Source organism: Danio aesculapii, chromosome 12, assembly GCF_903798145.1.
Source record: "Danio aesculapii chromosome 12, fDanAes4.1, whole genome shotgun sequence".
Taxonomy (NCBI): Eukaryota; Metazoa; Chordata; class Actinopteri; order Cypriniformes; family Danionidae; genus Danio; species Danio aesculapii.
Genome location: NC_079446.1, coordinates 11,806,067 through 11,823,179, shown reverse-complemented (window position 1 = coordinate 11,823,179; position 17,113 = coordinate 11,806,067). Strand labels below are relative to the sequence as shown.

The following is a 17,113-nucleotide window of genomic DNA, read 5'->3' as shown; positions in this document are numbered from 1 at the left end:
TAATTCAGATTAAAATAAATTTTATATTTTGAACTATTATACTTTGAGTAAAATGATACTTTTTTCACTTTGAACTAAAAAAAATTAGCTGTAACAAACTACAACCATTTTTTAAAGTTGGTTCAAATGTAATTGCTTTCAGTACGTGTACCAATAGAGTATGCACAGATAAGTAAAAGGGAATGATATGAAGGCTTTGAGGAAATATGGAGAAAATTACAAGAACTAATTTAATTCACAGCCCATAAAAATGTTGTATTTACTATGACCCTGGACCACAAAACCACAGGTATACTTGCACAGGTATACTTTTATCAATAGCCAAAAATACATTGCATGGATCCAAATGTTTTTCTTTTATGCTAAAAATCATTCAAATATTAATCAAAGATGCTGTTCCATACAGTGTTTTTGTACATTTCTAAATTAATCGTCACTTTTTATTAGTAATGTCCATTGCTAAGCACTCCATTTTAGACAACTTTAAAGGCAATTTTCTCAGTATTTAAATTTTTTTTAAACCCTTCCAGATTTTACATATACAAATAGTTATATGGGGCTGCACGGTGGCGCAGTGGGTAACACGTTCGCCTCACAGCAAGAAGGTTACTGGTTCGAGCCTCGGCTGGGTCAATTGAGGTTTCTGTGTGGAGTTTGCATGTTCTCCACACAGATTGCTCCGGTTTTCCCCACAAGTCCAAAGACACGTGGTACAGGTGAATTGGGTAGGCTAAATTGTCTGTAGTATATGTATGTGAATAAGGGAGTATGGATGTTTCCCAGGGATGGGTTGCAGCGGGAAGCGTAATACATGTGCTGGATAAATTGACGGTTCATTCCATTGTGGTGACCCCTAATTAATAAAGGGACTAAGAATGAAATAGTTATATCTCTGCCAAATCATCACCTTGGAATTATGAGGTTCTATCTGTGTTTTGAATGATTTTGAGATATTGAGCTTCAAAGTTTTTGCATTCCACATAGTGTTTAACATTTGTTTTTTAAATATAAAGTCTTAAAATGCAAACAACTTATAAAAAATCATCCCATAATGTAAATAAGTTGTCAATTATTAAGAATATGTCAATAACTCAATTTTGACAAAAATGTCAGAAAGAACCTTATAATTCTAAGGTGACGAAATGTCCTATCCAAACAAACCAAATATAAAAGGAAAGCTTGTATTTTCATGTTGAAATGTTGTAAGTTATATTTCAAGATATCATATTATGTTATGAAAAACAAGAGATTTTTAGTTAGATCTGAACGCGTATACCACCAACTTATGAAGCTTTATCGCACTTCCTCCAACTCCCCAACACTCCTATCACTTTAGAGCATGTTTCGATGTTCAGTTTGCAAGGCATAGTGTACCATCAAAGTGCAATGCAGCTAAAAACGACCTCTACAACATGATAGAACACAACACGTGTATTCCAGCACTTATATATCCTGTAATTGAGTTTTATAACAAAAAGTAGAGGAAAATAAAAGTAAGCAAGGCACCTTTAAAAGCAGGGAAAACGTATTTTACCCCCATAATTATTACAACTCTGTGTTGTTCATATGCAACTGTTATCCCCTTGTTTCTCATAATTACATAGAGTACTGTAAAAAAAACACAGCATTGCTTCCTTATCCCTGCAACCACCCCACCAAAAAAAAAATGTTTGGGTTGCATTTCTTAACTTCTAATGTCGCTAGTTAACACGTTTTTTTCAACACATCCCCTAATTTATAACATATTAGCCTCTACCAAATGTCAGTTTATGGTAAAAGTACCAGAATTAATACATATACTATGAAAAATCTGAATGTATGAAGTATAAGACCAATTTAATTTTAAAAATATTCTAAATAAAACATTTTTGAATACTAACTCACCTTTTTTTTTTTACGTATGCCGTAAAATATTTCAGACTCTCATTTAACATGCTTTCTTGTTTTGTTTTGTTTTACAAGTGTAGCAACAGGATTATGTTTGTTTGGTTTTCTTGTAAACTAACAATGCTGTGTGTAAACCATTATTTAAAACAGTCATTCTTTAAACAACTTTAACAGTCATCATTTAAAACAGTCAAAATATGGTCAACCATTTGGTAGAGCGGCAGTCAAATGGTTAAGCCTTCCATATTGTTTCCCTACTTATATTGGTGTACTGTTTTACTATGTACTGTTGTTAAAAATTAAGTAACTTTTTTAACCTACTTTTTTATTGTCAATGTGTGAAGAGCCATATAAAATGGAAAAAAAAAAATCACAATAACAGGTCACCAGAAGTTTATCAGTATGGGAAAAACACTAGCTCGGCATATACGCTATTGAATAGCCCTGATCTAAAGTTTTAAATATGATATCGTAGTGAACCACCCCTTTAAGGAAAACTTAATAAAAACAGGTTAAAACCAGAAACTTTTTTTTTCCTCTTAATCCAATGTACTTTTTAATGAAAGACACAGAAGTTTCACTTTGTACAGTGCAGATTCTACACATGTCCCCTTTGGTACTTTTTTCTTTTGATTAGACTTTAGGAGGTCAAATAAGGAGGTGACTGGTGATTATACACACCTGGTTTTTGAACATTACACAGCCCCTACGCGTTAAGAATTAATATTAGCTGGTTATCTTCAATTATCACTTCTTAAACAGATGTTTTCATTCCTGTACCATCCCAAATACTACTTTCACGTGTCAACACATTATTGCTGAAGTGCTGTCAAGCAGCGTTTCGTGACTTATGAGGCTGTGAAAGGAACAGTTTGGACTTTTCAGCATGTAATGGTTAAAGTTGATGGATGAGAAACGCAGATCCCAGAACAGGCCCTTAGGGAAGGGAATTACTGAAACAAGAATGTTTAGGGTTGTAGTGAATGACAGGAGGTTGGTGGTCTGGTGTCGAGAGGTCTTAGTGGACATGCCTTTCCCTGACCCTTACCCAGGGCTACTAAATATTAACATCAAAACAAAAAAAAAGTATGCACAGAAGTCAAGTATAGGCTTTAAACTGGTTTAACTCTGTGTGATAACATGTTTGAATGACAATTATGCAATATTATCCTGAAATAAAAATCCTAAATGTAATATTTCCTAGACATCAGTGAGGTGAAATGGACATACAGTTGAAGTCAGAATTATTAGCCCCCATTAATTTTTTTTTTCTTTTTTAAATATTTCCTAAATGATGTTTAACAGAGCAAGGACATTTTCACAGTATATCTGATAATACTTTTTCTTCTGGAAAAAAAGTCTTATTTGTTTTATTTCAGCTAGAATAAAAGCAGCTTTTAATTTTTTATAAACTATTTAAGGCAAATATTATTAGTAATTACTAATTTTTTTCGATAGTCTACAGAACAAACCATCGTTATACAACAACCTAGTTAAGCCTTTAAATGTCACTTTAAGCTGTATAGAAGTGTCTTAAAAATATCTAGTAATTTTTTTTTTTTAAAGATAGAAAAGATAAAATAAATCAGTTATTAAAAATGAGTTATTAAAACTATTAAGTTTAGAAATATTTTGAAAAAATCCTCTCTCCCTTAAACAGAAATTGGGGAAAAATAAACACATATATATATATATATATATATATATATATATATATATATATATATATATATATATATATATATATATATATATATATATATATATATATATATACATAAATTTATATAGTTAAATAATAATAATAATAATAAAAAAATATATATATATACATTTTCTACATGTTAAATTAACAGCATAATTTTTACATTTAATAAACTCTACACATTTTTCCAAACATTATATAAACACTGTACAGACTAAGAGATGACTATTTTTGGTCACATTTCTGGCTACTCTTTCTCTATTCCCATTTGTCTCTCTCTTTCTCCTTCTATCTTGTCTTGTTCAGCTGGGTCAAACAAGCAGACGTGTGGGAGAACATGTTGGAAATGCTGGGATTCTGGCAGGCTCTGTCTGGACCAGGACTTGGCTCCGGACCAGGCTTTGTAAATAAATAAATTTAAAAAGTCCAAATCCCAAACCTGTATGCAAGCAAACTGTCATGTGAACCTGCCAGTGCAACATGCTGTATGACTCAACTTTATTATCCCATTTAGGGAAACTAAAATTGCAGCAAGGTGCCATACACAAGCCAAGTTCTATGTACACATTACCAAGTTTTACCATAAAACGTACAATAAATACATTTTCAGATACATTTCCTTCCCCGCTGGACTTATTTAAGTATTTAATGGCCACCGTAATAAACGAATTTCTAATTCTGCTTGTCCTGCATTTACTGTAGGAACTCTAAAAAGACGCCCTGATGACAACAACCGAAACACAGAATACAATAGGTGATCTGAGGTGCATAAAATAACCAGGGCTTTCTTCAAGACATCATTTTGGTAAATTACCATTGGCCCAGTTTGATAATCTTGCCTGCCACCTTTACAATTCTACCCAACCTGTTCTTATTTGACAGACTTAGATTTCCGTACCAAGCTACAATGCCAAAGGGTAAAACAGATTCAATAAATTGTCATTATAGAGGTACAAACCCTAAAAGATCTAAATATCCTCAGAAAAAAAAACAGTATGCAGGACACCACTGAACTCTGCCTAAATGAATAAATCTCACTTGTAGCTGTGAATAGCTGAAAACACCCAAATTGGTCTCTGGACAATCCGGACAACGTTTTGTCAAGTCTCATTTCCTAAAAGCATTTCCCCTTTAACAACTAATTACCGTTCAAAACTCAAAAGCCCTCTGCCTCCCTCTCAAGTGAGAGTTCAGCACAGGAAATGGCATTTTAAATAATGCAGCTGCTTCATTTTGGCACGGCTGTGGCCAGCATCTCTGTAAATACTCACTGTCAAGACACGGTTCACACACTGTCTGCGTCGCTCCGCAGGGCTTCACCATCCCTTCCCCAGGCTGGCATTGTTTGCAGCACTTTCCACTGGTTGTAAAAGCTCCCGAGGGACATGCGTCCCTACTAGACAAGACTTCCCCCTATAGAGAAAGAAAGGGGGCATATGTGAGAAAAATTAAATAAATAAATTGTTTTGTTTTCAGTGTAAGATTGAAGATTTTAAACTTTTCCAGATGCATTTTATATATTTTATGGTGACTGATTTTTGATCATGTTTGTGCCTCATATTTTGTTTTGAAAATACAGCTCGATACACATCACAAAACAGAAGAAAATATGTGCTACAACTTAAAGAAATACGAAGTAAAATATTCATTTCACCACCTTCGGAGTGACCCGAAGGTCTGACTGAATGGTGAAAATAAAAAGGGTTATCCGAGCTCATTTTCAGCTAAGTTAAGGGAAATGGCACTAGTTGGCTAACATTTCTTTCCCAAACACACATTTTAGATGCTATTTATCAAACTTGAGTTAATGAACTGATTCTTTCACTACTTTAGACTAGTCACGATACTGAATTCAAAGAAAAAACGCTTTTCCCCGCTAACATTTAAGGCACTGTTGATGGCTTTCTTAAAACAGCGCTGATTTGCCATTGTGTTCACGTGCTCAACAGAAATGACTGTGATTGGCCGAGAAGGTCATCAGTTCACCCTCCACTGTTTACCGAGCACAAACACAGACGAGCAATCTGCTTGATGACTCTACTGATCTTCACGGCTGCTTCGTGCTCCAGTGTCCATGTATCTGTGTTTGCACTGGGTGAAGAGCGGTAAACTGATGAGAACTGGTGAATACTATGGTAAATCAGTGCTGTTTATGAACGCGCTCAGCGGCATTTGAATGTTAGCGGGAAATGGACGTTTTTAAAACCTCAGTACAGGGACAACACTATTAGTCAACACGAGGATGTGCTATAGAGGACTGCAGTGCTTTATTGCTCACCCGGTTACATAGGCTGAAGCAGGAAAGCGTCCCAGCAGTGTTTAACTGGTGCCATGAACTGAAGCCTAGGAGGACACTTGAGCATATTACTCCCAAAGAGATTGTGATGTTGTTTGATGCTAAATTGCTTTTAATTGTTAAATTAAACTTACTGAACGATATTAAAGTGATGTTTTTACCATTTCTGCATTTTTAATTCTCGGCAACAGCTGGAGGTTTATAGTCCACAGCATGTTACTGCAATGTTTACAGTGCTGGTCCTATACTTCCGGGTTTATTCCCACCACAGCCCCGCTTCGGTTCTTCAAAATGGCGGCCGCGTGAAATAAGCATATTCTGACTACTGGGCTGCACATCAAATTCAAGTGTGTTAAACTTTTAACATGAAATTTTCAGGCTCAACATTACAAACCTAATCGGTTTATAGTCAGCACTAAGCACTAAGCTCTGCTTCTTGAATAACATGGACATACAGTGCTCAGCATATATAACATTTACATTTAGTCATTTAGCAGACGCTTTTATCCAAAGCGACTTACAAATGAGGACAAGGAAGCAATTTACACAACTATAAGAGCAGCAGTGAACAAGCGCTATAGACAAGTTTCAGGTGTGAAAAAGTCTAAGAGCAAAACATTAGTAATGTTTTTTATTTTTTTGAGAGAGAGAGAGAGAGAGAGAGAGAGAGAGAGAGAGAGAGAGAGAGAGAGAGAGGGCGTATATATAAGCACATATATAAGCACACCCCTCACAAATCTATCTTTTAAATTCATGTTTTTAATAGGAAGCTATACAATATTATATTACAAAATAACTTACGATAACGGTCCAAAAACAAGTACACATAAATTTAAATGTTAAAGAAAAATCTTAAATATATATTTTTTTAAAAATAGGAAAAATCAAGAGAAGCAAAAAAATTGAAAACGTTTGTTGAAATTGTGTTGGTTGTAATTATTTTTTGCAATATTTTGTTTGAATTTAATTGTTTTATCTTTCAATTTCTAAATGTTTGGTGCTAAAATATTATTTTAATTAATACATATGTTTATAAAATTTTAAATGCACCAAAATACATTGCCTATATTCACTGAGAAATGGATAAAAATATTCATTTTCAAAATGGGGTTTACTCAATTATGCTGAGCACTGTACTTTGCAACATAATTTCACCAGTGCAACAGTGCTTTAAAGGGATGGTCACACTCAACCTTTCATTCCATTGACTACAGTGAACACAGTGAATGCATCACATGAAGACATGCAACCAAAGGAAAATCAGGTAATGCTTTAATTTGTTACAAATGATACTATTAATTACTGGCTTATCATCTGCCTATTATTAAGATATTAGCTGTTTATTAGTATTTAAAAAGAATGATCTTATTCTACATCGCTAATTCTACCTATTGCCTAAACCCAACTAACACCTTACTCTCTATTCAAAAGCAGCTAATTAGCAATTAGTAGCTAATTAGTAATCATAGATGCACTGTAAAAAAATATCCGTATGTTAGCAGTTTTCTGTATTTTGTGATTCATGTTTTTATTTTTCCCCATTTATTTATGCTTTTGAATTGCTCTATGGCACCTTGATCTTTCTTCCAACAACCTAACCCTCACCCAACCCTAATCTTAACCTTGAAAAGTTTGAAAACGTAACTTTTAAAAACTTTTTTAATAGTTTAAAATGATATATTGTCTGGCTTGGTGTTGTATATATTAATAGAAAAACCTTGAAATAAACTGCCAGTACATTTACAGACTTGTTCCAGACATATTATTTCTTACACATTATGTTATTTCAAACTACTAAAATATTAATAAAAGTCACTTTGTTAAACTGTAGAGCTGAATTTTTAACATCAGAAGTCAACAGCGAAGAGATCAAGGTCCCATAATGCATTTAACAACCATAAATAAGCAGAAAACACTTCACAAAATACAGAAGCTGTTAATTAACAGATATGTTTTACAGTGTAATGGTTTGTAAAAATGTTAATTGTACATTAAATTAAAGTGATGGAAAATCATTGATACATTGATGAATTACATAAAATAAAAAAAATATATATATGAAAGAGTACAACATTGTATTACAGACACGTCACATGCTCTAAGCAGAACACAGATGATGCAAGATTTGCAAATATGGCAGCTGAGAAGGCCTCTTCCTTGTGAGGAACTTTTGGAGCCTGACGAATTCGATATAGATACGTATTTAATACTGCTAAATATGCTCCAGAGTAAAAGAGAACAGACTTTAGTTTTGACTTGCATACATTGTGCGAGCTGTCTGGTTTATTTACTACTGCTAATGGTACAGAAACATCAGCAAATAAAAATGTAACAGTGTTTTCTCTAGGATTTTTTTCCAGCTGTGGCGGCAGGCCTTTTTTACATAGGTCTACTAACTACCTGTGGCGTTTTTTCAATGACAAAAGTTGTGTGCGCAGTATTAGAAGTCGAGATTGCATTTATGTAATAGCCTACGAACATGCGAATCTCTTTGCTTGCGCGCCGATTTCCTCTGCTCGTGCACAAAATTTCTTGCACGTCCCCTCAAATATACACTGCTCAAGCGCAGATCTTTTTGTGCGCTCTCAAATAAACAGTGCTGAAGTGCGATTTAGTGCGTTTATGTAACAAGTATGTCTCCAGCATTTATTACAGTTGCTAGGAATATTTATGAATGTCTCCAATAGACCTACAGAGCGGTATTAATGTGTCCTGAAGTAAAGTGAAACGGCTATACGTTGTGTTTGCTGGCCTCACGCATCACGCACCTGACAGTCAGTCAGCACGTAACCTTAAAGGGTTAAACAAATGACACACAGCACTACTACGGTTAGAGAAAAGTTTGCGCTGTTATAATGACCTTTTAATACGTTTTGGTGCGATTATCACCCGCTATTAAAAAAACACGACTGAATGTTTTGAATGAAAAGCTGTAATGTAGCCGTGGCGGGATCAATTTTGACGTGGCGCCCCGCCGTGGAAGAATGAATCTATTGGAAACCATGTGTAAAGTAAAAGAGTCAAGTAAGGCAAAGCTAGAAACGTATGTAAACTAATATGACACTACAGCTGAACAACTTGACAAAAGTAATGCAATGAAATCATACTGTACTTCGAGAAACTTCATTTAAAAGCCTGAAGATGTATAAAGACGTGAAACCACTCTGTTTTCATACTCTTATGTCTGTGCTTTGGTTGGATCTTTCTCCAGGGGATGCAATCCCAGAAACCGACAACTTCCCACTCAGACTCAGAGCTACAAATACTATTCGGATTGCATTGGAGAAAGACTCACTTGCTGCATTATTTAGACCTGATGATGTCTGAATGTGCTTATCAACAGCATTGATTTGGAAAGATCGGAGAGCTTCAAATGGAATAAATGCATTTTACAAGCCTGTATTATCATATACAGCAAATCTTTACAGTGCATTAAACATTGGTTCAATCCTCTGTCCTTAGATTTGGACATTTGTCTGACTGATTGACGGCTACAGCCTAAACATGGCAGCTGAACAAGGACGTTCTGTGTTTCACCTCATGTCTTCTGTCTGAAGGGTTTTATTTATGTTCACATACTGTAAAGAAATAACATAATTTATGATGTCTGTAAGTTCTTCAGAATTTAAAAACCAGAGCTGTGTTTTCAATGCATTGCATGTTAGTTTACCTGAAATAAAATGAACTTATCATAGTGGTGTCCCACTCTTAGGGGTAAATTTTGAAGCCCTTCCCTTTCACACTCTGTTTCAGGGGCCAAGGGGAAGGGGAAGAGGTAGGGGTACAAAAATAGAATTGGGGTTGGGCCTTAGTCTCGTACAGCAGGACGTCCATTTGAGAACTGCATAGGGCTGGGAGAGTAATCAAAATGAAATTTCAAACACAATTAAGCATGCACATCTTGTCAAAGAAGCACAGTTGTGTGATCAGTAGTAAATTTCCATCTGAACGCCAGAGGGTACTGTCGAGGAAACTCCAAAAATAAATAATAAACTCAGGAAATATCTATGGCAGTGTTATTAAATGTGGCATTTGCATGTGCTTTCAGGTGTAGCAGCATTTAATACACAGAATGATTGACTTGATTTCATTAGCCAAATTAAATTAGCTGCAATGATGAACATAATTTAATGTAAATGCTGCTATATCTGAAACCACATGCTGGAGATGCTTGAACCGGCTTTACTGTCAAAACGCACATGAAAATCATCTTCGATTAATTGCCCAGCCAGAAACTGCACTAACTTAAACTGACCCTTCAAGCATTCAATTCACCCCTTTGAATCACATAAGATTTAACTGTAACTGAATTTTGTTCAGCCATTTTAGTGATTGATGTCAACTTTGCCCCTCAAGAACTGTTTCTCCCTACATACAAAGGATGACACTTGGAACCAGTGGTGTAGTCCTTGCTATACACACGTTTACTCCGTATGCCTACTTTTTCCCAGAGCTGTTTGGGTATTACGACTTCTGAGGATCAATAATTGCGTATACCCTCGGTATACTCACTTGTTTTGCTGATAAGACTTCCCTAATTTACATGTATTTGCGTCCCCTTTAACTGCATACCAAATGTTTTTTTTTTAACTAGCATCTTAAATTGTTACAATTGATGCATTTTGTATAAATCGCGCCATTCTCCGCCCCCTGACGAGCGCAACAGCTGTGAGAAAATTTCGTGAGTTTTCCGAAGTCAACTGAATGATGATGTCTCGCTGAAACCCTCAGGTAAAATTAGAAAACAGCATAGGCGTCGCTTTAGCCCTCCTATATTTCTATTCAGGCCCCTAAAAGTTTTACTGTACACTACTATATTATTGCCTCAGTCTCCTTTAATTTTGATAAGAAATCGCCGGCAGACTTCAGCTGCTCCGTTTTCAGCTAGTTTTACATTACATTACAGGTGTGCAGTGCGAGAGCACAAGGTGTGTGTTTATCGAAAGATTGTTATAATATCTGCATATACAGAAACACTTGTATCACGTGTGCCCCAATGGGTCATGGAGGAGCATTCGGGTTTCCCCATCTACTGTTTCCTCGGCGCTCCCCTCATTATCACAGCTGCTTCTTCCAGCGAAAATGCAGCTCTTAACGAACATTTTGCTATGTTTATTTCAAAATTAACTATGAAAATAAAACACATTACAGTGCATGTGGCATTAACTATAGCATACATTCATGCACAGGATTAAACACAGTGACAGAACCGCCCAGTGAGTGTACTCATTTTAACTGCATATCAGAGTGAAACATCACGTATTGTATCTTATTATTTATTTTCCTATTATGACTTATATTATGATAGTGAAATATGTAAAATAGCCTGCACATTTTTATATGTTCATATTTATGCCATTTTGAATTTATAAAGTGGGCGTTTTATTTAATACATGGAAAAAATGTATTGAATATAGAAAACGATTTGTACTACAGTAAACAGGTACTGTATGTTGAGCCTATTTGGCTCATTCAGAACTTAAATGCCTATGCCTGTCTATGAAATACAGTGGAATACTGCAAGTTTAGTATACAACCCTACCATATTAGTCAAACATTTTAAATGTATTATTTTAAATTCTTACTTAAACGCGTAACAATATGCGATTTAAAAGGGAAACTACTAGTATATAGTAGCGACAGCAGAAGACAGATTCCGAACAGCTTGGTTTAAAACAAGCATGCACAAATGTGACAATCAAACATAATGGCTGATTGATGTTTAAAGGAACCTATTAAATGTAAAGTAATAAGCCAATAAAGAAAGTTTCAATATTAAAATGATTAAATTAAATCTTATTTGAATTTTTGAAGAAGTGTGCTTTGCTTTTGTTTTCCAGATTTTATTTATTTATTTAAAATTTACAGTTTATGCTAACAACATACAGTACTTGATATAGCTGTCTTGAAACATAATTTTTTTCGTACAGTATTTTCATTTTTTTACAAGTCCCATTAGAGTTAAACAGTTGGGTTTTACCACAGCGTTATATATTCAGCCAATCTTTGGGTCTGCTGGGGGCACTATTAGCTAAACATAAATCATTGAATAGAATTAAACTATTAGCATCTATCTTTAAAACGAACAAATTTGTTTATTTATTCATTTTTTTTAAAAGGATAGTTTTCCTCAAAGAATGAAAATTTTCATCATTTACCCTGCCTTGACTTATTCTAAACTGGTTTGTCTTTTTTCGTTCTGTTGAACACAAAAGAAGATATTTTGAAGAAAGCTGGAAACCTGTAACCATTGATCTACATTGACATAGTATTTGTTTTTCCTTTCGTGGAAGTTAATAGTTATATATATATATATATATATATATATATATATATATATATATATATATATATATATATATATATATATATATATAGATATATATATATATAGCTAATGAATCAAAGAAACATTGACTTTCGTCGTTTATTTGCCTACTTTCATTTAAAATTTGGGTTGGGTGCAATAGTACACCACCTTTTTTTAGCACTACACCACTGCTTGGAACGTGCCTCTCTAGGAGTATGGGGTCTTTACCTCTGCAGAATAACACATACTCAAGGATGTTCAACTGCCCCTCGGGATGTTTTCTGTAGTCCTATGCTGATTACATCCTGCTGTCAGGTGATAGTCAAAAGGTCTGCCTGAATGGCTCAACTATCCTGTGCAAAGTACCGAACAAAGCAGAGTTTTAATCATCTCTGGACAAGCTGCAGTGGGTGTAACCATAGGTTATCAGCCTGGGACGCCAAGAAAAGTGACTCTTAGATGTGAAAGGAAAGTAACGATAATGGGGCTACATCCACTGTAGCTGATGTTTTCAAAAGTTGAGTGAACGAGAAAAAGCGAAAGGAAATTAGGATTATATTCATTCATTCATTTTCTTTTCGGCTTAGTCCCTTTAATTATCAGGAGTCGCCACAGCGGAATTAACCGCCAACTTATCCAGCATATGTTTTATGCAGCGGATGCCCTTTTTTGATTATGTACAGACTTTAACATTTTTTACAGTGCGGTCTAATCTAATTCAATGATTTATGCTATGCTAAACTATAATTCTCACATCAGAGAAGGAAACTGACTGAATGGATTGAAAAATAAAAAAAAACTCACCTCTTGGGGATTACTAAAATGATCCTATTTTCCAAAAAAGTGGAGTGTTGTGTAATATTTGACAGATTCATGAGCTAGATTTAGTGAAATGCTAAATACTTTGTGAAATACTGTTTTAGGGCATTTCTGAGTCCTAAATTTGGGTCTGGCACACCCATTATTATTTTCACCTAATTCTGCAAGTTATGGTTTACTTTTAGCCTTAAGATGATTTGTGCATATGGCCACTGAACATTACATTTTTCAAATTTGACCCACAGGAAAAAATGTGCTGCTGCAAAAAAAACTTGCTGATTTGCCTGATAAATTGATTTTACCCTTAAGCCACCTATTGAAGGTCTGAAATACACACTGGTGGTGGTGGATCAATTTTGTAAATAGGCAGAAGCCTTAGAGCATTGGTGAAAAAAAACAATATCAAGATATGACATGCTTAATAGCGCTGAGAGTGATAACGGTCTTTCATTTCCAAAGTAAGACTAGCATTAGTGAAGTACTTAGAGATCAAATGCATTTTCATATCCCTTATCACCCACAGTAATCGGGTACTGCTGAGAACATGAACTGTATGAAAAAGAATAACCAAGGTTAAACATGTGGTGAAAGATGCTCGAGGCAGTTTTCTTGCATCATATGCACATTTTTAAACCTTGACTGTCTAAACATTCAAGTGTTGAACGACAATAGACATTTACTTCTTCCTCAGTGTTAAAAATTTATAGAATTACAACTTCAACCAGGTGACACGGTGGATCAGTGGTTAGCTGTTGCCTCACAGCAAAAAGTTTTCACATGGGTTTCCTCCCGGTGCTCCGGTTTTCCCTATAGTCGAAAGACATGCGCTATAGGGGAATAGAATAAACTAAATTGTCCGTAGTGTATGTGTGTGAATGAATGCGTATGGGTGTTTCCCAGTACTGGGTTGCAGCTGGAAGGGCATCCGCTGCGTATGCTGGAATAGTTGGCGGTTAATTCCGCTGTGGCAACCCCAGATAATTAATGAGACTAAGCCAAAGGAAAATGAATCAATATACAACTTCAATCTTGCAATTGTAGATGTAAGGAGATAGTTCACTCAAAAATCTACATTACCTCATATATTCTTCATTATTTGATTTTATTCATGAGTTTTTTCTTAATTGAACACAAAAGAAGATATTTGGAAGAATGCTGATTGGTTGGACTTCATAGTAGGACAAAAAATACTATGGAAGTCAATGGGTTCCAGCTACCAGCACCTTCCAAAATACCTTCTCTTGTGTTTAACAGAAAGAAGAAACTCAAACAGGTTTTGAACAATTGACGGATGGGCAATTGATAACATAATTTTCACTTTTGAGTCCCTTAAACACTTATAAATATCTAGCAATTGGAATATTTGGTTGGCATAATTGTGACTGTGCAACTGCAACATTTCTCAAATTATTGACAATTTTAATGTGACTTTTTAACCAACTTTTCAAGAGTTCACACTTAGATAATGCTTGACTATGATAGCAGGTTTGGCATACTGTCAGCACATCGGCAGCTGCTGCACAGATCAATCTATCTCTAGTTACCTATCTATCAATAAATACATTTTTTTTTACTTTTCATCTGCACCAAGGCCCGCGGTAACTTCCTCCTATGCTGTTTCCTTAACCTGCAACTCTTTATTTTACAAATTATTTAGATCCTGAAGAACTGTATGCTTGTGAGGAGTTTCATCCATGTCTTTTCAGGTGCACTCAGTCAGAAGACAATCACCTGTGATATGTCATTTTGTTTTTGATTGTCAGGATGATGTAGGCCTAAAGTTATAATACAATAGTTATAATGATATTTATACATGATCAAACTAGTGTGCAACTTAAGCAAAACTGATACTAAAATGGTTTTAAACTTGGTTTTGCAGTTCGGGCCCAACAAAAAATTTATTGCCGTTTTTAATTGTTTAAGTTCATTTGATTGACTATATAAAAATTAGTGGACATTATCGATGCACTTATTGGGTAAAAAATTGCTACTTTTTACTGTCATTCAATGTGTCTTTGGTCATTATCAATGCACTGTCACTTTAATTGAGTGTGAGCAACGCAGCAAAAATAGACCCAGCGTTAAAACTATCGCGGCACTGCTGCTTCAGCGATGCTTCTGCGTGCGGTATGAAAACTCTAATCTGTTAACATGGACGTCAAAAAAAACACGCTCTGCTCCCACTTGTCGTGTGAAACAGGCTCAAGGTTCCAGCCTGGTCAATGAGCACTAGGAGGGATACGAGATCAGGTTTTTCTCGAGAGCCCCAGTTCGTTTTTTACCTATACTTTGGCTAATACAGTGGTTCTAATTGATTCAGTATGTATGCGTTAAGTGCTTGTGACTGTTATTACAATTCGCTTATGTGCATATTTTTAGACTTTTGGAGGAAACCGGAGTACCCGGGGAAAACCCACGCGAACACGGTAAGAACATGCAAACTCTGCGCAGAGAGTAACAACTGGCTCAATTAGAACTTGAACCATTGGCCCTTCTGCTACAAGGCAGCAGTGCCAGTCACTAGCCGCATTTCCACTATCGGGCCAGTGCGAGCCAGGGCTTTAATCGGGCCAGGCCGGGCCAATAGCCCGGGAGGTTGAGAAATGAGGCCGAAATCATGTCGCGTTTCCACTGTCGGGCTAGTTGCTCGCAGCGCGTCACGCAACACCGCCCCCAGAACGTCCCCCGAATCAAACGTCACACAACCCGTCACACAACCCGCCCACTTCAGCGTGAACAAAAAACTCAAATTATAACCACAAACACAACCTGGCATCACTACGAGAGCTGGAAGATGGAGAACACCGATGCGATTGCTTTTTTACTGTTTGTGGTCTGTTGGTGTAAAGCCAGACAGCGATTCCTGGATAAGGACATTCGAGTTCGGCGGCATTTACTTTTTTCTTCTTCTTAGTGAGTTGATCAAGCGCGATAGCAAAACAAATGTAAGGGAAGAAAGCATCTTGTCTCCTCTTTACCTGACAGGAAAACTCCGCCTTTGTACGTAACCTCGCCCCGAAGCCCCAGTTGGCCCTCCTTGGCCCAAGGTATTCGGCGGGCCGAAAAAGGCCGGACGCTGGCCCCAAGGAAGCCCCGCTTTGGCCCAATTACACCCCGGAAGTGATAGTGGAAACGCGACTGGCCTTGGCTCGCCCTGGCTCGCTCGCTTTAGGCGCGATAGTGGAAACGAGGCTACTGAGGAGGAAGAAGGGCTCCAAAGGGGGGAAGGGGGGGTTCCAAAACGAAGACAGGGGATGAAGTTTAGGCAGAATATTTATAGTAATTCTGGAATGAGCCGGCTAGCTAATGATTAGCGATAAGGATCATATGTAATGTAATGTGTTTATATAGCGCATTTATTGTGTATGGCCACACACCCAAAGCACTTTACAGTCATGAGGGGGGGCTCTCTCCACACCACCATCAGTGTGCAGCATCCACTTGGATGTTGCAATGGCAGCCACAGGACAACGGCGCCAGTACGCTCACCACACACCAGCTATTGGTGGAGTGGAGAGACAGTGATAGAACCAATTCGGTGGATGGGGATAATTGAGACGCTAGGTAATAGGTAAGAGCCGAGAGGGAATTTGGCCAGTACACCGGGGTTACACCCCTACTCTTTACGAGAAGTGTCATGGGATTTTTAATGACCACAGAGAGTCAGGACCGAAAGTCTCATCCGAAAGACGCCGCCCACTGACAGTTTAGTGTCCCCTTCACTTTACTGGGACATTAGGACTCACACAGACCACAGGTTGAGCGCCCCCTATTGATCTTACTAACATCACTTGCAACAGCAAGCTAGTTTTCCCATGTGGTCTGCCATCCCGGTACTGACCAGGTTCAGGCATGCTTAGCTTCAGTGAGTAACCGGTCTTGGGCTGCAGGGTGATATAGCAGTAGTCGATCATATCATATGCTCCTCTCGAAATTAGTTTGTGAATCTTCACTGATTCTTTTTCAGTGAGTAAGCTGAAAGGTGTGTTTTATTTGCTCAAACTTCAAGATTGCCTAATGAATTATGTATTCTCGCGATGATAAATTGTTGTTTATCCCATAACAAAACATGAGGGGTTTTGAGCCTCGTACTGAA

General features: G+C 36.6%; 1 protein-coding gene across 3 annotated transcripts in view; it reads right to left on the bottom strand.

Annotated features, from left to right (window-relative positions):
* ngfrb (nerve growth factor receptor b) overlaps window positions 1-17,113 on the bottom strand; it is an 89,964-nt gene that overhangs the window by 57,522 nt on the left and 15,329 nt on the right. For all 3 annotated transcript variants that reach the window (XM_056469086.1, XM_056469087.1, XM_056469088.1), the window contains exon 2: window positions 4,864-5,005. In XM_056469086.1, coding sequence (XP_056325061.1) covers window positions 4,864-5,005 — 142 coding nt within the window. The remainder of the gene's footprint in view (window positions 1-4,863; window positions 5,006-17,113) is intronic.